This window comes from Panicum virgatum, chromosome 1K (assembly GCF_016808335.1).
Source record: "Panicum virgatum strain AP13 chromosome 1K, P.virgatum_v5, whole genome shotgun sequence".
Lineage (NCBI taxonomy): Eukaryota > Viridiplantae > Streptophyta > Magnoliopsida > Poales > Poaceae > Panicum > Panicum virgatum.
Window position 1 is genome coordinate 14,930,487 of NC_053136.1, and position 23,256 is coordinate 14,953,742.

Sequence of the window (23,256 nt, forward strand, 5' to 3'; positions counted from 1 at the left end):
TTAACTAAACAATGGAGTAAACATAAAATCAACAAAATTATACAACTATCAATCTATTTATTAAGACTAATCATCTACCCATATCTCATATCCCATTTTCTCAATCGATAAAAAGTAATTTTTATCAATGTTTATTTAGATTGGTGGACAATGCATGGAAGCCATTAAAAAACAATTATTTGGGGATGATGAGTAATACCTGCTTCCTCCAAACACAAAAAGTGACGAAAATATTTGTCTGAAGTAGCTATTTCAATCTTCGATTACTACTCCATTTGCTTCAAAATATTATTCATATTTCATCCCCTTATTACAACACTAACAATTATAATATGTTAAATTTTTTATAAAAATGATGCTAATAATTATTATGATTATGGGTTTGTATCAAATAAATAAATGAAATATATATTGGGGGGTAATCATTGTTCAAAGTCTTGCTTCCTTCGTCATGTACGTCGAGCGTGGGTAGTACGAGTGGTATCCCTCGAAGTGAGGGCCCGGGCCGGGATACAAGCTGACCAGCGCGCGGCGCGCGCACGTGCAGCTGCACTGCAACGACACGCCCGCGCCACGCCCCCGAGTTCCAGGCCTCCTGCCCGGCCGGCGGCCTCGTCTTCCACCTCTCAGCAGCTAGCAGCTCGCGCGCGTCCCTTATCCACCTCGACAGCGACACACCAAATCTATATCTATACTTATTTCTAAAGTGAGTAAAATTTCCACCCAATTTTTTAGTTTGGTTGTTTGGTTTGGTCTGGCTTGAGTCAATTACGGGTGGGACCAGTCTGGATTAGAGTCAATCATGTGGGCCTTAGTCTATCCCGTATTCGAGTCTGACCAACCCCTTCCGTCCACGACTCAATCATGTAGAATCTTACAAATTAACACACGAGTACCAATATGTATTCAATGCATGTACCAACTTTGTCCGTAGCAACGCACGGACATAATTATCTAGTATATAATAAAAATAATAACTAATACCATTGCTGCAGTCCATATTCCCTCCGTCTCGTCATGCATCCATCCTCATCAATGATTCGATTGGCTTTACTTGTGTGCGCTTGCATGCATGCACACGCCGCCGCACGAACGCGCGCGCAGCTGGCCGGCCGGGATCGCCGGCGGCGGCGGCGACGACCTGCTGCGTGCGTGCCAGTTAACGGCCACGCATCGATCCATCTTTTCCGGCGACCGGCCGGCGGCGGCGCGTGCGGTGGGTCGACCGGCTGCCGCGCAAAGCGCCACCTGAATGTTTTTCTGTTCTTGTCCTGTGAAAATCCCATCCAGAGGGCCGGGCGTGCACAGTCAGAGGGGGGTAGCACCGTCGATTATTGGCTGGGCAGCATCGAGCAAGGCTGCAACCGTCCGGTATGGCACGGCGGCGGCGCGTCGGCGCCGGCGGTGGCATTCCGCCGTGCGTGTCGATTCAGATTCAGGCCCAGTTGTTTGTTGGGAATTAACGAAGCTGGCGGAAAAGCTAGTGGCAGCAGAGACTTTGGTACGTGCGTGTATCCAGAGCTGGAGCTCGATGGTAACCCAGGACTATGCAGTGGTGCTACTGCAAGTTGCTGCGGCTAGTCAACTGCTTAACACACAGGCAAGGTCATGATTGAGTTAATGACGATCTAGCTTGATTCTCCGTAGGAAAACTGTATTAATGAAGACTTTCTAAGTTGAAGTTACAACACAACTGATGAAAAAAATGGTATTAGGAGTCGGTAAGAAAAGTTTTTTTCAAGCAGACAGAGCCAGCTGGTATATATCTCTTCTGTTGGCTGCAGCAGGCTGCCCAGTCACTCTTCACTGCAAGCAACACCGGCACAGCTAGCGCACGTCTTGAAAATATTGCACTCGCACACAGTTGCTCGCACTATATAGTGTGATGGTCACACTGTAACCTTAGAAAATTGTAGCAAGTGTACTGTACGCCTTGCAAGCTTGCCAACAACACAAGCAAAATCTGGAATCTCATCAATGCATGCATGGAAATTTTCACTTTTCCTATGATTCTCTCTCTCTCTCTCTCTCTCTCTCTCTCTCTCTCTCTCTCACTCGCACACACTTCAGTATAGATGGTCATGTCTCGAAAAATGTGCGGTTGTTGCATGTCTTATTTTCATTTTTCAGAGTAAATATCATATTTTGGAACACAACCAATTCTTACTTTTCATTGTACTCCCTGGTAAGAGAAAAAATATGAGGTGTTTTAATTCTGCTTTAAGTCAAACTCAAACTTGTCTAATTTTGACCTTGTTTATAGAAAAAATACACCAAAATCTACATCATCAATTTAGTTATATTAAATCTATAATAAAATAATTTGATAGTAGTGCATTTATTTGATGTTTTAGATATTAACATATTTAACTATAAACTTGATTAAACTTTAGTTAAAAAGTTTGACTTAGCAAAACCAAAGCACTTTACATTTTGGAATAGAGCGAGGGAGTACTACATATAATCATTGTTGCATGATAGGCATGCCGAATGGTAAATCTATCAGGAACTTTATTTAAAAAACAATGGAAAATACTACTACATATAAGTCAATAATTCATCCAATTAATGCAAGCTGATCAAATATAATCCCGAATCCAAATTTAATTTGAGATCAGATACACATCAAGCGCAAAATGAGGGGCCGGCCGGGACATTTGAAAATTTTACTCTACATTAGTAATCGATCTATACTTGGGACACGTAAATTATGTTACAATCAATGCTATCCAGTCGTCTCTTGAAAGACTAATAACAAAAGTACTCTTAGTCTAGCGTAATAAAATAAGGCAGCATGTGTAAGGATTAGAAGAAGAATAGAAACGGATTGGAATGTGGAATAAAGGAATGAGAGCTAGTAGGTTAATTCCCTGACTCCCACACGGCTGGTCAAATGACGACCCAAAGCTTGTTTTTATTCACTATTAAACATTACATAAGCCCCCCAAGCCATACTTTAAATTTCAGCGACATTGCAAAAGATGCTTATGTGAAGAGTGCAATCATTAGGGACTAATTAACCATGTAATGTGAGGGTACATTTGCAAAAGGCCATGCCCTGAAGCTATTTGCAGATGGAGACACCCCATTGCTCCTTCTGAGGCCATTTTTGTGGCAGGGTTCCCTAGTCCAGAGACAACCCCCCTTCTTTCCTTCAGTACATCCAAAACCGGCTATGACCAAATGCAAACACTCTCACTATACCAAGCACTATCCACCCTACAGGATTTCACAGCTAACTCCCATTCCTCCACTGGCTAAATTGTATATTCAATAGCCCTGCTCTTGTCTGTGGTGAGAACCCACATTATCCCAAGTTTTCCCAGTCCAACCCTCTCCCCTCCTCTTTATATAAATCTTCACGCGCTTTCTTGCGACATCACAAGCACAAGCTTTCACACCCCCATCTGGTTCTCCTGCTTGTCTCTAGGCTGTTGTTCACTTGTTCTTGCCCTGAAAGCTGAGCACATCCAAGCAAAGCCAAAGGGAAGGTGCCTTTCCAAGGTATGTACGTATAACTTTTATTTGTTCAGTGGGAAACTTATATAAGGATGCAGGAACCTGATTTTGAGCAGACTTGTGGTGTGATTTCTCAGGTGAACAAGCATGCATCCGGGCTGCTCTCCTCTGACCGTGCCTCCGGGCTTCCGGTTCCACCCGACCGACGAGGAGCTCCTCTACTACTACCTCAGGAAGAAGGTCGCCTATGAGCCCATAGATCTTGATGTCATAAGGGAGATTGACCTCAACAAGCTTGAGCCATGGGACCTCAAAGGTAACTGATGACAAATTCGCATCAACCTGCTAACCATGCATATAATTAATGTACCAAATAACAGGATGAAGCTAATAATGCGCGGTTAATTAATTCACAAGATCTATTCATTGTGGATGCAGATCGGTGCAGGATCGGGACGGGGCCTCAGGATGAGTGGTACTTCTTCAGCCACAAGGACAAGAAGTACCCAACGGGGACACGCACGAACCGGGCCACCACGGCCGGGTTCTGGAAGGCGACGGGGAGGGACAAGGCCATCTTCCTCGGCAACGCTGGGAGGAAGATCGGCCTGAGGAAGACGCTGGTGTTCTACACCGGCAGGGCACCCCACGGCAAGAAGACTGACTGGATCATGCACGAGTACCGCCTCGACGATGACAACGCCGAGGAGCCAATAACGGTAAGCACTAATTAAGCACAAATGAAGCTAGTAATTACTGTTTGGTGCAGTGATAGTAAGCATTACGGATCAGCTGACAAGAATGGTTCTTGAAATGTTGGATGCAGGAGGATGGATGGGTGGTGTGTAGGGTTTTCATGAAGAAGAGCATCCAGAGAGGCTTCGACCAGCAGGGCGTGGTGGCGGCCGGCGACGACGCCGAGCTGATCCAGTCCTTCCACCACTCCCCCGGCGGCGCAACGCCGCCGGTGGAGCAGAAGCTCGGCCTCCACCAGCAGCTCATGCACGGCGGCTTCCCCGCCTTCGACCCCTCCATGCACCTTCCACACCTCACGAGCGCGGAGGCGCCGCCGCTGGGCGCCCCGGCATTTATGTCCGGCACGCCGCCGGCGGCTGCTGCCGCCGCGAACCCGCTCGACATGGGCTCCGCTCCGCACAACCTGGCGAAGCTGACAGCATCCTGCGGCACTACCGGCGACATGCTTCTGAACGGCGCTGACCGCTTCTTCGGCGGTGCTGCCGGCGCCGACTGGTCGATCCTCGACAAGCTGCTGGCGTCGCACCAGAACCTGGACCAGCTCTTCCATGGCAAGTTGGGGGGAGCAGGAACAGCCGTAGGGGTGCCTCACCATTATCAGCAGCAGCAGGTGATGGGACTGAGCGCGTCCACACTGCAGAGGCTGCCCCTCCATTACCTTGGCTGCGATACAGCTGATCTCAAGTTTTCCATGTAGCTAGATTGAACGGCATGTAATCTGTCCCTGGAGCAGATGACGGGATCGATCTTGTAATTTTGGGTACGGTGGTCGATTGGTGGATCAGTTTTCCTATATTGTTTTCTATAAAGTTAAAGCCTTTTTCGAAATGTTTATAAGCTTTTTCAGTCTCCATTCACCATGCGCAGCATTTCTTCTCTGCGATACTTGTTGGTGTTTGAATTTTGCTCTGTGAATAAATAAACCCAAATGAACGACAAATGATATTATGAACAACATTCATTTTCAGAAAACATTTTTTGAGCTAAATATAAGAATGGTATCAAATAATGATATTTGTATAATAGCTTCAAATAAAGTTGCGATGTGCATATTAAAAGATCATAAAAAAATGAAACTGTATGTGAACAAATTTAGTATTACAAACATGTCTAAGTCTCAAAAAATGTAAAAAGGTAATTATTCTTGTGAAAGTTGCTCCTTACTTAACTACTGAATACAACGTATCCTTTCAAAACTGAATTCCAGCTGGAATGAAGAAATTCTTACGACAACATGAGTTATTTTGTACATACATCATTGGAATACTTGGAAGAAATTCTTACTATAATCTAATAAAAATGAAAGGTTTATCTAAAACTTTTTACTGGATTATGATTTTTACAGACTTATACAGTTATACTGTTATACATGCTTCAACGTTACTGTATTAAACTTGATTTAACAATCTGCAGAACTTAATAAATTCATATTTCAGATAAACTACTTCAACATTTTACGTGAAAATGTTGAAACTGTATACTCAAAATGTTAAGGCAATACATTGATATTTAAAAATATAAAAATATATACATATGGGATCTCATTCTGTTGCTTTTATTCCTCACCTATACATGAAAGACCAACAAAAGGCAGGCTCATCGGGATCCATAATAAGGCCCCATAAGCTGGAGTGAGTGAGAGAGGTTGCTGTTAAAAGCCACACATTTCAGATTTCACTTTGGGCCCTTAGTAGCCCATCAGGCGCTCAGGAACCGCATGTAACGGCGATGGCTGCCTTTTGGGCTGTTAATTAACAAGCTTGTAAATTGCTTTGCTTCGAGCTTATACATCAGCCCGATACATTTATAAAATATATTTAACACACTAGCCAACACCTAGGTCCAATCGAGTCAACCAGCATCTATACCGCAATCGAAAAAATGAGGGGTCCTCACCGGAAATCTGCCAATGTGACCGGAAAATGAAAAAATTGATCGATCATCTACACTGCAAACCAAAAAAATTAAGATCCTAACCGAAAATTAGCCAACATGACTGGAAATTTGTATTAGACCAGAAAAAATAGCTCAAAACCACCGGGAAAATGAAGATCTTAATCAGAAATCAGCCAACGTGACCGGAAAATTTGTATTAGATGAAAAAATAGCTCAAACCCTTAATTTATACCTTGTGACAAAAAAAAATTAGACCAAAATTATGTTAGTTTTTTCATTTCCTGCTAATTCCCAATACGAGATTGAATTATCTTAGTCTTTTTTGCACATTCGGTTTTGGAGATTAAAATTTTAGGAATCACGCCAGATCGAAGGCTTTTGTGAGCCCAGTCGGCGAAGCGCTTCCGCATTCTTTACCCTGAATTTTCAGGTTAAAACAAAGAATTTCCTGTTCCAACAAGTTTTTTTCCTGGCCCTGATTATGTAGCAAGGAAAACTGGAAACTAAAAATAATTTTATGCCTACAATAACACATTTCTAGTTTTGGAATCGTTGTTTTCCTGTTTTGGCTTGGTTCAACTTCGGGGGGGGGGGGGAGGGGGTAATTTTCCGGTTACAATAACATGTTTCCATTTTTGAAATCTTTGTTTTCCTATTTCGGACTTGTTGGATGTAATTTTCTGGTTACAAGATCCATCTTCTGGTTTTGGTATGGTTGTTTTCCTGTTTCGGGCTGGGTTGAGTGTAATTTTCCGGTTACAATAACCATTTTCTGGTTTAGGTATTGTCATTTTCCTGTTTCGAGCTGGTTGGGTGTAATTTTCTGGTTACAAGATCCATTTTCTGGTTTTGAGATGTTTTTTCTTGTTTCGATCTGGGGGAGAGTGTCATCTTTTCCTTCGGGCGCCAGTTTGTCATCTTTTTCTTTTTTGTTTCTCTTGTGTGTCTGAGCTGGTTCGTTACGGTGAGTGTTGATGACCTAATCCAACTACGATGTTGGTCTGACCTCTACACCCTTGCTATTACTTCCTGCTTCGGGCGTGCGGTCATCATTCCTAGTCGTCCTAGTTTGTGGAGGTTTGTTGAGTTGGAGTCAGAGCTACTTGTTGTTGGGTCGGGGGAGGGGTGCATGGAAACGATGCTCGACGGTCCCATATGGGGTTGTTGGTGTGATTCAATGTAGGAGTAGTAGCTGCTTGATCGCTTGTGGCAATGAAGCTCGGCGACAATGATTGTGGACCCTGTCACTATTGGGTGGTGTCGCGTTAATGCATGTTGACATTTCTTAACACCGCTACTAGGTTTTGTGTTCCTAGTAACATCGCCAGAAAATGCCTGTTGGTATACCGGTGTAGTATTTCACCCGAAGACTATTCAGGGTATCGTATTTTCTTAGGGAACGCATGTGTAATGGGTCTTCCGGCTAGTTTACCTTGAAGAACAAGAGGTAGAATGGACTGGAGTAGAGTGTTTTATGTAATGGAAAGGGTCAAGGAAAGATAAACTCTGTTGGTAGACGCTTACTTTGGGCACCGGCACTCCTTGGTCTGCCAGGTGATTTCGGCAATTAGCACTACTACGGCCCCGAACGTCAGGGAATTCACAAGACCCGCCGAAGTGTGATTGACAGATAGGGATGTTACCACCTGTTGCCTACCATTGCTACTCTGTGGGGGCACGCAACAAACAAAGGGTAATCTAAGGCCTAGACACCACGCATATGTCGTCGACTACTGCTCTAGCATCGTATAGTGTTATCGCGTGTTTATCAGGGTCCTCTATTAGAGCATCCATTACAAGAACGGGCGATGATCCCGTAAATGAGTAACAACAAGAGAATAACTTCACAAACAATGTTACCATTGAAGATAAACTCAGGTACTTACATAAGAGATTCGCACTTGATAAGGTACAAGGGTAGAAGAGAGGCTGACATGTCCGGCTCTTCTCCACACTTCTCCTCACACACTCCCTATCCTAATCCTACAAGTAGGACCGAGGTGGAGTCCCTCTACATCTCTCTTCTTCACATGTATCTTTGTGTGTGATGTGAGGGTCTCCTATCCACCTTTTATGGGATGGATAAGTCAGTTCCCGAGGTTGATTTATATGGAAACACTTGGAACTGACTTTAAGAGGATAAAGACAATCTCCACAGCAAGGTGCACCTTTCTGGGAGCACAGCCAGGTTCGGTCGACCCCCCTGTGGGGCTCCTGACCACTGACTTTCTCTAGTGCACTGGTAGGTGGGTCCTTTCCCTGTTCCTTGTGTGTTGCCGCCTTATTATGTCGATTTGATCTGCATTGTGGGCCCTTGAATCCATGTGCCAGTCTCTGATTGGTCGGAGGTGTGTTTCTTTTGGCCTCTTGGGTTGATTTGTTCCAGGATGTGGCCCCCTGATCCTCATGCTCATACAAAATGCTATGAAGTGTACTTTTATTCTTTGTTTGAGCACAGTTTTCCCTCATATGCAGACGTGGTCCCGTGTAAATAGTGATTCACCAAAACTCATGAAAGTGATTAGAATTAAACTTCTATCTCTAGTTTGGTGTTTGTTTGTCAGTGTTCTTCGCATGAGTTGTTGGTCAGATTTGGCACTTACGAACCGTTAACAATGCCCAAGTCAGACCTACCGATGTTGATAGTTGTTGTAGTCTTGCGGTGTATGTTGACGTCCCAATTCAACTGGTCCGTTTTACTACCCAGTCTAGATATCTTCTTTTTAATATAATTTGTAGGTTTATTTTTCAAAATAATATACTCCGCTTTTTTGTTAAAAATATGAAGGGAAATATATACGGAAAGATTGTGCTCTTGATATTTTAATCAACTTAGAGGAACTCTCTGGGATTGAGCAGCCTCTCTATCTCGCTACTCTCGGTATCCCACGCCCCACGCTAGCTTTTTTTTCCGAGCGATTGCACTCACCATTCTCCTCCTCCTGCGCCCTCCCCCTCCTATGATTTTCCAGTTTCCACGGACCCACTGCGAAGGCGCTCCTAGGTCGCCAACACAGGCAGCAGCAAGAGGGGAGGGCAGTGCAAATCGCGCTCCGACCCGGCAAGGTGGCCACCCTCGTACGCTTCGTCCCCTCCCGTCCTGGTCGACCCCGCCGACCTGGGCCACCCTCGCCCCAAAAGCCGGTTGCCGTCGTCTCCCTGGTGCTCCTCCTCTTCTCTCCCACCGCCGGCAAGCCCCTTCGCCGAATTTTGCTCCCAACCACGGTAGCTCTGGCCAAGGACCCAATTGTGACTCCCCAATTCTTTCTAGGGTTATTAGTGCAAGAACTCAGAGACCCCTTGTAAATAATAACTTTGACTCTCTAACTCAGATAGGTAGTCGGTTGGATAGTATAAATATATAGTGAAGATTGGCAAAATGAATAGCTAAATGGTAATATGGAGAGGGTGATTTAGCTAGTCTTTTAGAGATGATCTAAGGTTACCAAAGGACGGCTATTGATCGATCGGTAAGCAAGTTTCTTTTGCCATCAGAAAAAACTAAAATTGTCTCATCTTGCACAAGTCAATACTACACGACACTCGAGCTCGGCACATGCATTGCATGCATCGATGTAGGCATGTAGCAAGCTAAGCACTAGCAGTGGCAGTAAGGATGGGCAAGACCGTAGATGGTCGTGCCGAATTTGATGAGCGCGAAGCAGAAGGCGCAGCCGGCGACGACGAGCGCGAGTACCGCCCACGGGCTGCTGCAGTGGTCGCGCAGGAACCTGGCCTTGTGCCTCCGCCAGCTCGAGTGGTAGTACCCGCTCAGGTCCCCGAACATGGCGGCGAAGTGGTGGTCCCCGTAGTCCAGGCTGCCGCAGCCGCCCAGCTGCTGGAAGAACCTGGTCGCCGCGTCGCCGTCGCCGGACAGGAGGTTCTCGGCGACGCCGCGCTTCTGGAGATGCTCCACGTCCCTGCCCGTCCGCACCAGGGCGCCCACCAGCGCCGCGTAGCTCGACAGCAGCCCGCCGCCGCCCATGGTCGTCTGCTCGAACGCGACGAGGTTCACGAGCTGCGCCTTGTTGGCGTAGTCCACCTCCATCCGCGGCATCCGCAGGACGCCCCGCGCCGCGTCGAACGTGACGTCGAACATGTGCCGCGGCGACGCCGCCTTCTCGAACCGGACTCCGGCCTCGCGGAGCTGGGTGACGGACGGGACCACCATGGGCGGCGGCGGCGGCGGCGCCGTGCTTCGGCCATCCGGCTCCGGCGGCTCCGCCTCCGTCTGTGTCTTCACTCCGATCAGAGCCTCACTGAACCAGGCGCTGACTTTGCGCAGCAGGGTCATGGACGCGGACAGTCTCCTCCAGCCCGGCACCCGCGGCATGTCGCGGACGAAGGCGAACCTTTTGGACACGGCCGTCCTGAACCTGAGCCCCATCCGGCGCAGCCGGGACTCGCACCGCGGCGATGGCGCTGGCGAGGAGGCTAGCTCCTCCGCCTCGTCCCTGGGCACGACGGTCTCGTACAAGAGATGCAGCAGGTGGTGGATCTCTCCGGCGGCTTGGGTTGGCACGACGCCGTCCAGCACTTGTTTGCAGAAGGCCAAGTGCTCGAGCTTGAAATGGGGAACGATCAGCATGAGGAGACCCAGCCTGCTCGCCTCGGGGCTCACCGCGCGGAAGAGCGCCTCGAGCACGAAGAAGGGGATCTGATTCTCCAGCAGCAGCAGGTCGGAGAGCAGCAGGGGGAGCCCCCACCCGACGTCGCAGAGCTTGTCCGGCTCCCTTCTGTACCACTTGATGAAGAACTGGAGGACGAAGCAGCCGTCGAGAAGCAACATCTCTGCGAAGTCGTCGTCGCCGGGGGACGTGTCGCCTTGCCGGAGCTCCCCGTTCTCCCCCTCGGCGGCGGCGGCGGCGGCGAGGATGCCGGGCCGCTCACTGTAGCAGCGCCGCGCATGTTGCTCGACGCCGCGAACTGCTCTGACGCAGCCGGCCAAGGAGGCCACCGGGTACTCCGCGAGCAGCTCCTGCAGGTACCTCCACTTGTGCTGCTCCATGGCGCGCAGCGCCGCCCGGCCGCGGTAGTAGGGGCCGACGGACACCAGCCGGGGCTCGTACAGCTCCTTGCTGGCGTCGCGGACATGGGCAGGGACCCGGAAGATGGTCATCGGAGCCTTTGGTCCACCACGATCTCCAGGCTGTCCGGCTCCTGGTGGGCTGCTGGTGGTAGTTTCGCGACGGGAGCCGTGGGGTGCGCCGGCTCCGGCGTTGACGGCGCGGTCACGAACTCGGCCTCCTTTGCCATGGCGTTAGGTGTCGTGATTCTGGTCTCTCAATTCTCAAATGGCCGCAGCTTGTATAATTACTTAACATCCGCAATGAGTTGACTTGGACACTTAGCTTGTGAGTCGTCTAGCACCAAGGTCTGATGAAAAAAAGAAGTGGTAGTGGCAGGAGTACAAAAGTCTTTTACTGACTGATTAGTGATCACCGAGAGATACATAGAGCTGGGACTTGGTCCGTGCTATTTTTGGACGGGCTATAGCACGACCAAGCACGGCACAACACGTAAAGTTTAGGGCCGTGCCAACACAAGGGTTGTGCCATGCCTAAGATTTGAGCACTATGGGCTATGAAACCGCCCGCATTTTAGACCATGCTTGGGTTAGCGGGACACGAAAATAGCCCGCGCGTTGCCCGCTCTCCTATTATGACAGTTAATATCTATTATCTTATTATTTGGCCAACAAACGGAGCCTTTACGTTCGTTCTCAAGGCCTAGAAATTCTCACGTTAATCGAAGAAAAATAGAAAAATAAAAATTACCCACCACTGCCATTACAATAAAAATTAGTCTAAAATACCCCTGTGCCTAACTAAAAATCACCCACCAATATCATTATGAAAAATTAAATATAAAATACCATTTAGCTATGTATCAGTTACAAATATATACTATTAATAAAAACTAAAGGTAACAACAATCAATCAAAATAAAATGAAAATAAGAATAATTATCTGCATAATATTATTAAAGCTTAACAAATCAAATTGTTATTATAAGTAGATCATAGTTGAATTATTTTAATCAACAATAAGACATAATTTATGATAATGAACAGGATGATGTATGGTAAAAAAAAGTAGTATAACCTCTAAGTAAGGATATAACGACATGCAAATTTTTAAATTTTCAATACTAGCCGCGCAAATGCGCGGGCTATACGCCTAGTTTATTCTAATTACCAACCACCGTGGAAGGACCAGAGATTATCTTTATAATAGTACAACATACTCTAACCCTCACTAGGTAGCCCTATTATAGGGTGTAAGATTTCTAATGAGGCAGTGTACTAACACAATACAAAATTAGTAAAGTAAATTTTCTCAAATTTGTCTCTTGTTTTTTTTCATATTAGTTTGATTTTTTTTCTCTTCATTGGTAGTAGTAGCAGCCAGGGTTTTTTTACCGACCGGTCGGATGAAACCACCGTCGTTCGGTTCTGGTAAACCAGACCGGTTTGACCGGTTACCGGAAAAAAAAACCGGCCAAATTCAAATACCAAACCAAAAACGACAGTTCGACCGGTTTCCACCAGTTAGCTGACTGGTTAGCTCCTTAAACCGCTCCGGTTTGAGTGGTAACTGGGGTGTTGAATGAAAAAACCGACGGTAGTCTTGCCAAGATTGCTCTGTCCACGCCGATGTTGTCTCCCATTCCTGAACTAACATAGTGTAAAAATGGGGGTATTCCCATTCGTACACTCATCTTGTCGGTGGCTGCATGCTGATGTCAGGTATGAGATAGTGAAAAGAGTGCGAGGTATCGCTGTAGGAGGAAGAAGAATACTATGGAGTGTCGTAGTCCGTCGGTCCAACCGTTCTCCTTTGCGATTGCGGTGCTCCATGGTCGGAGGCCCATTTTTTCTTTTTCTTTTTTGGTTTAACTTCAAATGCCCGCAAAGTATACTAAATGAACGAATATTTAAAAAATTTTGACACTATTAGATTCGTCGCAACTTGAAGTATTTTTAGGAATTTTTTGGGAATTTTTCATTTTTTTAATTCAAATTTTAAATTTTGAATTGGGGCGGTTTGAAACTGGCCGGTACCGGAACCGGTCCGGATCGGTTACACCGGTAACCGCGGTTTCCGGACCGGTTCCGGTCGGTAAAAAAAACCCTGGTAGCAGCAACGTATATAGCCATAGTGGGTTAGTCGTGACCATCTATTCTTTTTTCTAAAAATGAGTATGTAGACGGGCTACAAGTATCTTGAGAGTTATGCTTGGGCTTAATAAAGCCGTACCAACACGACATGACACGATGTGCTGAACGTGCCTAGAAGTCTAGACCCAACACGGTACGAGGCACGAGAGGGCTGGGCCGGGTCGGCACGGCACAATCAAGTCCCACCTCGCTCTAGAGATACATACAACCTATTGTACCTTGAGAGTCACCAATTTGAAACTTTCTCTATACTTATAGTTAAATATATGATATTTAGGCCAAATTAATTAGTTTATTAGTCTATATTTAAGGATGCAGAGAGTAGACGTATCATTTTCTTCACATAGGTATCAAAAATCAAGTTACAATTTTGGTATCATATTATATCTCTTGATGGAATGTAAAAAGATTGAAGTTTGGTGATCCTAGCTGTGAATCACCATATTATGCGATCCCAACATACCATCAAAATTCAAAACCAGTCTGATGCTAATCCTCTCACACGAATTCTGTTCATGTTCTGCAGGATTTTGTCCCACAAACATTTCAATATTTGAGACTAGTATCATAACATGTGGATGGTTGAGATGACATGAGTAAACTAGCCAATCTAGTCGTAGACATGACATCTTATTATACTATTACTAATTAGAGGCTCCTTTTGAAGTTTGATGATAATTCCAATGAGACACATGCTAGAAAACAGATAAATCCTAAAAATTCTTACAGTACACAAATCATAAATCCCATGTATCAAATTTGGTAGGATAGAATCATCAAAGACATTGAATTTGTTATGTTTTTTAAAAGTAAATTACCCACCTCAGCATTATGAAAATTATCCAATGTAACTCCTTCAGTTTATATCTACATTACACACCTATCCAAATACAAAAAATAACCTAATGTAAGCCCCTATCTTTTGTCTGAATTGGAAAAAAAGCTTAAAAATAGCCGTTAAATTTAAAACTAAATTAGTCATGTATGTTTTTATTACAAAATAAACTAAAATAACCCATTAATGTTGATCTAAGTTACTTACTTATGCCATCACAAAGAAAACCCATGGTACGCCAACATATAATTCTAAATTATCTATTTGTGTCAATGTTAATACAGAAAATACTTACTTAATGTATAAAAGTATAATGTTTGTCATTGTAGTCCATGTATACATATAGGGAGGAAGCTATGAGAATACTAATTTCCATATTAAACACATTTATCAAACTAAGGGTTCAATTAAATTAATGCTGGTGTGATGCAAAGTGAAAAAAGAAATGTAAATATAGATGAAAAACTGTATATATACTAATTACTTACTAAAGGTTAGCACACAACTGGTCAATTGGATAAAGATATTTATGTATCTTTATGAGTATTGTGCTCCAACATCTTACTATTACTAATTAGAGGTTCCTTTTAAACCTCCACATGAAGCCACCTAAGATCCTAGGTGGACACTGTACAAAAGTTGAAAATTTTGAGAAGTTCTCAAAAAAAATCAGAAATATCTGGCCATCAATCCGACAACTCTAATTATAATAGCCATTAGATATATTACCTTTCCTAATAAATTAGCCACCTCTAACATCTTACTATTACTAATTGGAGGCTCCTTTCAAGCCTCCAAGTACCAAAATAGAGAAATTCAAAAAATTCTCAAGTTATTCCTAAAAGGCCTGATAAAAAATGTTCCAAGGAATTAATCTGTTGAAGAAAGAAGATAAGGGGATAAATAAATATATCAATATTGGTTCTTTGCTGGTGAATTATAAAGAAGATATGGAAATTTCATGCAAGAAAATATTGGTGGGCTCCACCTGTATTGACGCCATGAGAGAAGAGGCATCATCTCATCATCACGTGGTGTTGGAATAGAATTAGCACAGGTGCTAGATTATTTATTATATATGCATGCGTGTATTATCTGAGCTTTAACTAGAGTTGTTTTATTTATTCATATATGGGCCTTTAATTAGTGGGTCATGTCTAACCTGATGGCTGGCCTGCGAGCCATATAGCTGGGCATGACGCTCATGTACGGGGGTTTTTGATCGTGGATTTTATTTCGTGACTGTGTGTGGAGGGTTTCTCCTCCGGAGAGGCGGCGGCGCTGCGTGCCTGCTTCTTCCTTGCCGTGGTGACGACTGCCGATCCTTTGGAGGATTGTGAAAAACTGCGTGATCAGGATTGTCTCTGGGTGCGCCGGCTGATCTCATCGAGGTCTCGTCTTCTGATTGTGGTTCGCCGTGGCCGTGGGTGGAAGATCTATCTAGAGTTCGGTTTATACACTGTAAGCTAATCCCTATATTTATCTGTGTTACTGCTGGTGTTTATTTGCTATCAAACGGGTTATCCTGCCAAGGAGTGCTATTATTATATTCGGTCCTTTTTACTGTTGATCAGATTTGAGACGGGCGTACTGCTATTTGCTTGTCCTGAGATATATAGTGCTAGCCTCATTAGTTTCTGGGTCGAGGTGATATTGCAGTAGTTTGAGATATTCCTTGCTTGACAACAGTATTATATTATCTCATATATTATTCTTTGGTCTTTCTCGAGTGAACTTTGGTTAAGAGAAATATTATCTTTATTTGTACAGTGAAAGATTTGGGCCAAATATTCGGGTATTGTAGGCGTGTCCTCATCAAAGGACACAACCCACTCCTCTAACCGGAACCCTACAACTGAACCTGCTAGCAGAAACAACAACGTCCAGGGCGCAATGGTCTACGACCTAACAAAGGTGGCAAAGCATATACCCGATCAACCAACCACGGCGGCAAAGCATCCGCCCGAAACAACTTGAACCAATGCAACGACGGCGGCAAAGCATCCGCCAGACCGGAACAGCGGCAAAGCATCCGCCAGTGAAGAGAATCCGACGACCAAGTGCGACCCAGACGATGCAGATGAAATGAAGCGAAGGCAGGCGTAGAAGCAGAAACTCTCCGAGGAGAGCAGAAGACCACCACCAGCAATGCTTCCAAGACAACACCTCCAAGAAAGAAACAATGCCACAGGCGTCGTCGTCTGACCAACAAGGTCTAGGTTTTCACTCGGAAAGCTAGCTGGAGAGGGAGGAAAAGGGCAGAAGGATGAAGCATTCAAGAAGGTAAACGGCACCCAAGGGCGCCGTTGTCATCAGTCCGCAAGCGGATCCAAGGCTTTCGCCACCACCCTTTCCAACCCAGAGCCGATGGCCGCCACAGTAGCCGCGCCCCAGTGAGGGGGAGTCGTGCCCGGCAGGGGGGCGCCACCTGCCGCTGCAAACCCGACGAGGAAGGAGCCCCAGCAAGTGGAGGGTCGTCCCCCGGACAAACCCATCGAGGGAGCCCAGATCTGGCCCAAGGGAGGCTCGATCTAGTGACGGGGACACCAGATCCGGCAACCACGGCCGGCGACCGGAGGCGGCATAGCGAGGATCCAAGTTCGCGAGGAAGGCTGAAAGGTAGCCGCCGTAGCCGAGCCCCACTGGCCGCCGCTGCCGCCGCGGCCCAGACGCCCGCAGCCGCGGGACCCGCCGCTGACAGACCGTCGTCGTTGCCGGGCCGCACCACCCTCTGCCATTGCCACAGGGCTGTGCCACTACGGACACCAGGCGCCACGGCAAAGGTGGCCACGGCATCCACAGCCGCCGTCGGTGGCGGCCACGCAGAGAAGCAGGTCTGTAGCGAAGTCCGAGTAGACATGCGGATCCAGCCTTCACCCAGGTGGATCCGCCCAACTCTGACGGGGATCAAACTGCCGGCCATGGCCACAACGCTGCAGCAAGGAGAGAGGAGGGGAAGGAAGGGATGGGGAGAGGAGAGAAAGGAGTGGGACAAGCTGATGACCTCACCGCCGTCCTCCTCGCTGCTCGCCAGACTTCCGGCGGGCAACTCCAGCGGCGGCGAGGGCAGAGGGAGGTGCGGTGAGGGGCTGAGGTGAGGGCGACGGGCGAGGCGTAAACATGTATTGCAAGTTACATCACCTTCAATAATGAAACAAAATTTTTGAACTGAATTTTTTGAAAGGAAGAAAAAAGCTTTACTGAATTTTTATTAGAAAGGAAAGAAAGGACGAGAAAATACCATTTCCTTTTAGTTGCTTGACCAATTCATCTCACTAGACATTTCAAGGTTGGCATACTGAACTAAGTAAACACACATGCTCACAGCATGATCAAAAGCCAAGACTACATTCTATTCATCCACCACTATATATGGCACTATATGTCCTGGCTGATCTTCAGACATCATCAATTGATTGCTTCCCACGTACAGTTGGACCGTCTCACTTCTTTTTGTCTTTGTTTCCCAGGATAATCGAAGAAACCTTCTGGTGCAATGCTTTCTCCACTCTGTCCTTCATCTCACCAGCCTTCTGGTGCAGCGCCGCCTTGGCCTTGTCCTTGAGCCCCGGCCGAGGTGGGGACGGAGGGGCCCTTGGCCGCGTTGCCGGCTGCTCCGGAGCTGGCCGGATGGGCATGGGGACGCCGGGGATGGTGTACGCCGGCCTTGCCTCGTTCTTGTGTCGAGCCTGTGCCGGCAGGTTCTTCTGGCCGGTGCCACCGTGCACATGAGGCGCAGGTACGGCCCCTCCTCCTCCTGCTCCTCCAGCCATGGCCGCACGAAAAGCTGAATTGACAACACGGAACAATTAGATGACCTATCTGCAGAAATAGGTAGCTAACAGGCAGGAGAAAGAGAAGTCTTTGGAGGCATATTGTTGCTTGATTTTGTAGGTCTTTCGTTTTTCTTTGAGGAGCTTGGTCGATCTTGTAGATGTATATTTCAAGCAATTAATAAACACACCGTATCACCCACAAGAACGAAACAGAATTTGTGGACTGAAGTTTTTTAAGAATGGATGACAAAAAGTTTTGGTCTAGTTACCTTCTCCTGGGGCGGAAGTCTGCAGCTTAGCAAAAATGGAACCAGCCATTTGGTCGTCTCTCGTTACTGAGGTGACAAGCAAAAATGGGATACCGCTGGCTTAGCAGGGGCATCCTGCACTGATAGTATGTAGTATATATACATGTCATTTCTCGCTAGTGAGGTGAGAAGCAACTTCCTCTCTCTCTCTCTCTCTGACGAATTCTAAGTCAATGCAAGGCGTGGTGCAACCAGAGGGGACATGGTCTCAGAATGCCAGCGCACGCACTGGCACTGCTCTATTGATGAAATGTTTCGGTGGGCAGGACGATACAATGACCCCAACTTTTATATCATAGAAAAGATTGAAGTAATCTCCAAGATGAGAGTGGGTTGCAGAACGTTGACCATGATATGACAAAGTGGGTTACAGTCCCTCTTATTTGTGTACACTTCCTCTATTCACAACTCACAATGCAAGTACTAGCATGTTTGGTTCGTTGAGTGCATGCAGTCAATCTGTCAGTATTTGGACCACCTCTTCTATAGAAACTAATGAGTAAGTAATTAACAACACACTTGCATTGCATACAGTTAAACTATCCTGGGATGCATTAATATATATGCAACATGCTTAATTTACGTAATAATGAGATGTGTACAGATCATCCTTGCAATTCTTTTTAAAAAAAAATGTCACTATGAACTAAACAACCTATATTGCCTCACGCAAGCCAACTGATCGATGTGGGGTGACAATGTTTGTCATGAACCTTTGAATAAACACCTAGATTTCTACTACTCATTGCTTGGAAATTGTTCAATTAGTCTTCAAAAATTGTTCAAGACCACCTTGTATTGTGGTTGTGGTTGGCCAAGGCGTGATGAGGGTACTCCATCTACAATTGGAGGCTCCTTTGAATCCTTCACGTGAAGCCATCTAGGATTCTATGTGGACACTCTAAAAAAATAGAAAAATTCTAGAAATTCTCATAGAAATTAGAAACATCCGGTCATCAATCTGACAACTGTAGTCATAATAGTTATTGGATCTATTATCTTTCCTAATAAATTATCCATCTACACCATTATGAAAATAGACTAAAATAACCCTCTATAAAATTACCCACATCTACCATTACAAAAAATCTAAACTAACTCTCTAATCTTCGTATAAACAATAAATTATCCACCTGTGTCATTATAGAAATAATAGAATTAACTCATGAATTTACATATAAATTATCTAATTATATCATCATTAAAAGTTAAAATAACTCCTAAATCTGAATCTAAATTATATAATTATAACAAAATTTTAAAGTGCACCAATGTAAAATTCTAACTTACTATTTCTATCATTGTTAATATATTATTTATGTTAATTATTATATAAAAATACTACCCATGACATGTGTCATCATGTATTCATGTATGATAGAAAAATAAAAAAATCAATTGACAAATAAATAGTTCAATTAAATATATTGCAACCAGATAAATATGTATTTTAGAATGCGTATTAGAATATTAATACATAAAGGAGGGCATAATATAGATCATTATAACTATTTTTATATTAATTCTAATTAGTCCGTAAAGAGCACGAGTTAAGACTTAAGAGGCTAGTTTTCTTTAATTATTGAGTGCCTATGGAAAGAAAACGCAGTTTGGCTCTTGTGGGCCCCGTGTTCTCTCGGTGGTGGACGGCTCGTGACAGCATTCTGGGGCCTGGGCCACGAGCTTCCGCTGGGCCATCCACTCTCCAGCGAATAAACTATCCTCCATTCACAGCTCACAGGTGATAGTCTTATTTGATATAGCACGATGGCCAAGAAAAAAAAACTTTACCTATCAATCCTACTTATTCCGTCATTATTTATCTAGTGAAAAGAAGCATTCTTTAATGCTTAAATCTTATGAAAACAAGTGGTCTTAATGCTGATTCTACATGCAGACAGTTTTTATCACATCCTCTCTACTCGCAGAGTAGGAACCTTGGGGTTTTTTGGTCATTGGGAGATGACCTAATGTGCCGCTGCATGTTTGTGAACGGGGTTTCGCTAATGGCGCGCGCCAGGATTGAAACTAACATTTCTGACAGCCGCAGCCTTTCCCTTTTCGGAGACATGCTGATTTCCTTGTCAGCTCAATGTTTCCCCTAGCCGCTTTCCCCAAGCTTTTATAACCGAAATAAAAAAATTATTAAAGATAAGACAAGTTATATATATATATATATACTATTTTTAAAGTAAGCAATGTTTTTATTCGGAATTATATTCAGAATCCAAATAAATCAATTGGAATCCAAACAAATCAATCCGAATTCCACTCGAAAATCGGACAATTATTACCTCGCGCGATCACAGCTTATTACCTCGCGCGATCACAGCACGAGTTGTACATGGAGTTTTGTTGACACTATTTTTTGGCATGTGTCAATCTGCTGGGCAAGTGGCCGATGGAGAGTGGATCGGCGTTGGATCAGAAGGATAAAAAAAGGAAAGAATTGGGCTTTTTGGGCTAAGATGGGCGTCGCAGCCGATGGAGTTAAAAAAAGAGCTGGCAATTGGAGTCAGCAAGTTATCTTTTAGATTTCGTGTAATTCAGTTAGGCAATATTTGTTTCGTGTTTTGTAAGTTGTAATCTCGCCGTATCGGCAAGAGAAGTCTAGGTTTAGACTATAAATAGCAAACCTCTGGTATTTGACGCTCCTAAACAAAAGTATCTAGTCCACCCAAAGCCATCAGCTGATCACGTCGTCACCATTGACGCTGGCAAATCTGAAGTGACTCAGGGTTAGTTAAACGGAAAAAAATTGAACGTTAAATTTCTTGCTCTCTGTCGGTGAACACGCCCTCGCTCTCTGTCGGTGAACCGGCAGTCAGCACAAGTTTTTTGTGTGTGCATATAATATAATTTTCCGGTGAATAACAGAGAGCATGCACACGTGTATGGATGGCAGTGCTACAGCCACCGACAGTACTACTCGAGGGCAGTTGAAGTCTAGTAGTGAGAAGTAACCAAAAGCATTAACAGAAAGGGAGAGTGATAATCTTGTTCTATGCATAGTAAATAGTAATCCTTCCTATCAGTACGTATTGTAAGGAATTGAGGTGAAAATTTATTTCACTTTTCACTCTAATAATCCTTTATATGTTTCGATGCTTGGTAGGAAATGAGTTTATTCAGACAAAGTTCGTAATGAATAATTAATGAGTAGCACATGTATTTGAAAAAAAAAGGTAATTAACCCATTTACATGCTATGTCACAAAATACTCGTACCATCCATCGATGGAGTAGCTAGCGTAAAACATTCTTCATCAGCATGCCTACCGAGGCCTGGGTTGTGTCTCGTCCCTAATAGGCTAATATACTAGCTATATATATATATACTTCCTCTATTTTAAACTAGCAAGGTGGCCCGCGCAAATAGCGCGGGTAGCTAGCTATTTTTTTGTTTTAACATTTATACTTTTTTACTTTAAATTAAATTTGTCCAAAGATTTTTTATTTTGTTGTCATTCTTTTATTCAAATAGCACAAACCAAGGTATCACATTTTTCATGATATTTGTGGTGGATGATGAACTCTTAGTAAAAATTTTATATAGAAATTTATGTTCTGTGCTTATTGAACGTATTGTATTTTTGGTCTTGTATTGTGAATTCATGTTAGAGAGTTTTAGATATGACATAAACTATTTTTAAGGTTAGAAGATATGGCCTATGGGTACCTTAGTGGTTCTGTGTAGTCAGCAAGTGAATGTAGTCCGGACTCACTCAACCAAATAACTAGGTGATATCCCGCGCATTGCTGCGGGAATTTTTTTAAACAAAAATTAAAGTTTGAAAATAGAAATACTGAGGTGGTTGTATGACAACATTCATTTGCTAATGATATTATATATCAAAATTTGTTTATTTTGTTGAGAACGGCTCTTAAGTGATTGATCTTCCGTGTAGAAATTTTATAGCGTGCTACTTGCAAAGACTAATAAGTTGTATGCATGGATGCTATTAGTCATAGAAAATTGATGTTAGAAATAAATAAATGATCTTAGTGGATGGTGACGTGGCGTCTAATATAGTGGATTTCTGTATGACATGTCTTTATAGCAATTAATGCTACTTAGTGGGTTGCACGCAAAATGGTTGGTATTCCATAACGGATGGTGAGGATGTAATTTGTCCTAAGATCGAACGGTTGAAACAAAAAAAGTGACGTGGATGCCTTGCATGTCAAGAGAAATAACAATTAATGAGTTGTAGTGGGGAGCTTCTTTATAAGATATATAGATTATGTCTAGCTAGGGTAGTTATATTTGACTTCTCTGTTCAATCTTATTTTGGCGGATGCATTATTCATATGCCTTGTAGCCATGCCTTGTAAGCCATAGCAGCGTTGCATCTTCAACTTTTTGTGTAGGTGATATGGCATCAAGAAATAAACCTTGCTGAGGACTTTTTGTGTAGGTGATATGGCATCAAGAAATAAACCTTGCTGAGGGATGCGTTTGCCATAGCTAGAGGTGGCATCCGTGGTGCCTCTTCTAGTGATGGCCAACGACGTGGGCGACGACATCATAGAAGTTGAAGCCGTCCTTAGCTCCTTCTCATACCATGTGATCCTCGTTTCCTATCAATTTTTCCTTTTATTTTCATACTAATGAAGAGTTCCTTCTATTCTATTCATCATGAATTTTAATTTCATACAGAAACCGAGTCACTGTAATCCATATACGACTGCAACAAATTTCATCTTTTTCGCATTTTCCATTTTTATATATTCTTATAATACATTTGTCAGTTATATGCTTAAAAAACAATATATATTTTCCCTCTGTTTTCAGTGATTAGACTTGAGTATTTTTTAAGTCAAGCCGATAATATACCGGACTAATTTGGGGTCTAAACTTCGCACCTAGTTCTGTCCTATGGGTAACTTTCAGACTGAGCTTGAGCTTTCCACTATTTCTTGGTTGATTAATAATTAACTTATGATGTTGGCCATGCTCTCGTGATGCTGAACTTCTCAAGCCTGGTTTTCTCTGACTAATCCTGACCATACAAAGGTATGGGTGGAGCAAGACCCAATGAACTTA

General features: G+C 44.2%; 3 protein-coding genes across 3 annotated transcripts; 1 reads left to right on the forward strand and 2 right to left on the reverse strand.

Moving 5' to 3' along the window:
* The first annotated feature begins 3,398 nt into the window (after window positions 1-3,398).
* LOC120696690 (NAC domain-containing protein 76-like) lies at window positions 3,399-5,050 on the forward strand. The gene is made up of 4 exons (XM_039979674.1): window positions 3,399-3,504; window positions 3,597-3,775; window positions 3,898-4,178; window positions 4,286-5,050. Exons 2-4 carry the CDS (start codon window positions 3,607-3,609, stop codon window positions 4,910-4,912), a joined length of 1,077 nt encoding a protein of 358 aa, XP_039835608.1. The 5' UTR covers window positions 3,399-3,504; window positions 3,597-3,606; the 3' UTR covers window positions 4,913-5,050.
* A 4,659-nt stretch (window positions 5,051-9,709) lies between these two features.
* LOC120652963 (putative UPF0481 protein At3g02645) lies at window positions 9,710-11,230 on the reverse strand. Its single transcript, XM_039930936.1, has one exon. The coding sequence runs from the start codon at window positions 11,228-11,230 to the stop codon at window positions 9,710-9,712; it is 1,521 nt and encodes a 506-aa protein (XP_039786870.1).
* A 6,080-nt stretch (window positions 11,231-17,310) lies between these two features.
* On the reverse strand, window positions 17,311-19,503 carry LOC120696698. The gene is made up of 2 exons (XM_039979685.1): window positions 18,172-19,503; window positions 17,311-17,913 (listed from the first exon to the last, which is right to left on the reverse strand). The coding sequence occupies exons 1-2, from the start codon at window positions 18,218-18,220 to the stop codon at window positions 17,570-17,572; spliced, it is 393 nt and encodes a 130-aa protein (XP_039835619.1). The 5' UTR covers window positions 18,221-19,503; the 3' UTR covers window positions 17,311-17,569.
* Window positions 19,504-23,256: the final 3,753 nt, after the last annotated feature.

Excerpts from the sequence above, each read along its gene's own strand:
- LOC120696690 (XM_039979674.1), top strand. The coding sequence starts at position 3,607 with ATGCATCCGGGCTGCTCTCCTCTGACCGTGCCTCCGGGCTTCCGGTTC. Across the intron at positions 3,776-3,897 it reads TGAGCCATGGGACCTCAAAG|ATCGGTGCAGGATCGGGACG; the intron begins GTAACTGATGAC and ends TTGTGGATGCAG. Across the intron at positions 4,179-4,285 it reads ACGCCGAGGAGCCAATAACG|GAGGATGGATGGGTGGTGTG; the intron begins GTAAGCACTAAT and ends TGTTGGATGCAG.
- LOC120652963 (XM_039930936.1), bottom strand. The coding sequence starts at position 11,230 with ATGACCATCTTCCGGGTCCCTGCCCATGTCCGCGACGCCAGCAAGGAG.
- LOC120696698 (XM_039979685.1), bottom strand. The coding sequence starts at position 18,220 with ATGGCTGGTTCCATTTTTGCTAAGCTGCAGACTTCCGCCCCAGGAGAA. Across the intron at positions 17,914-18,171 it reads GACTTCCGCCCCAGGAGAAG|CTTTTCGTGCGGCCATGGCT; the intron begins GTAACTAGACCA and ends TTGTCAATTCAG.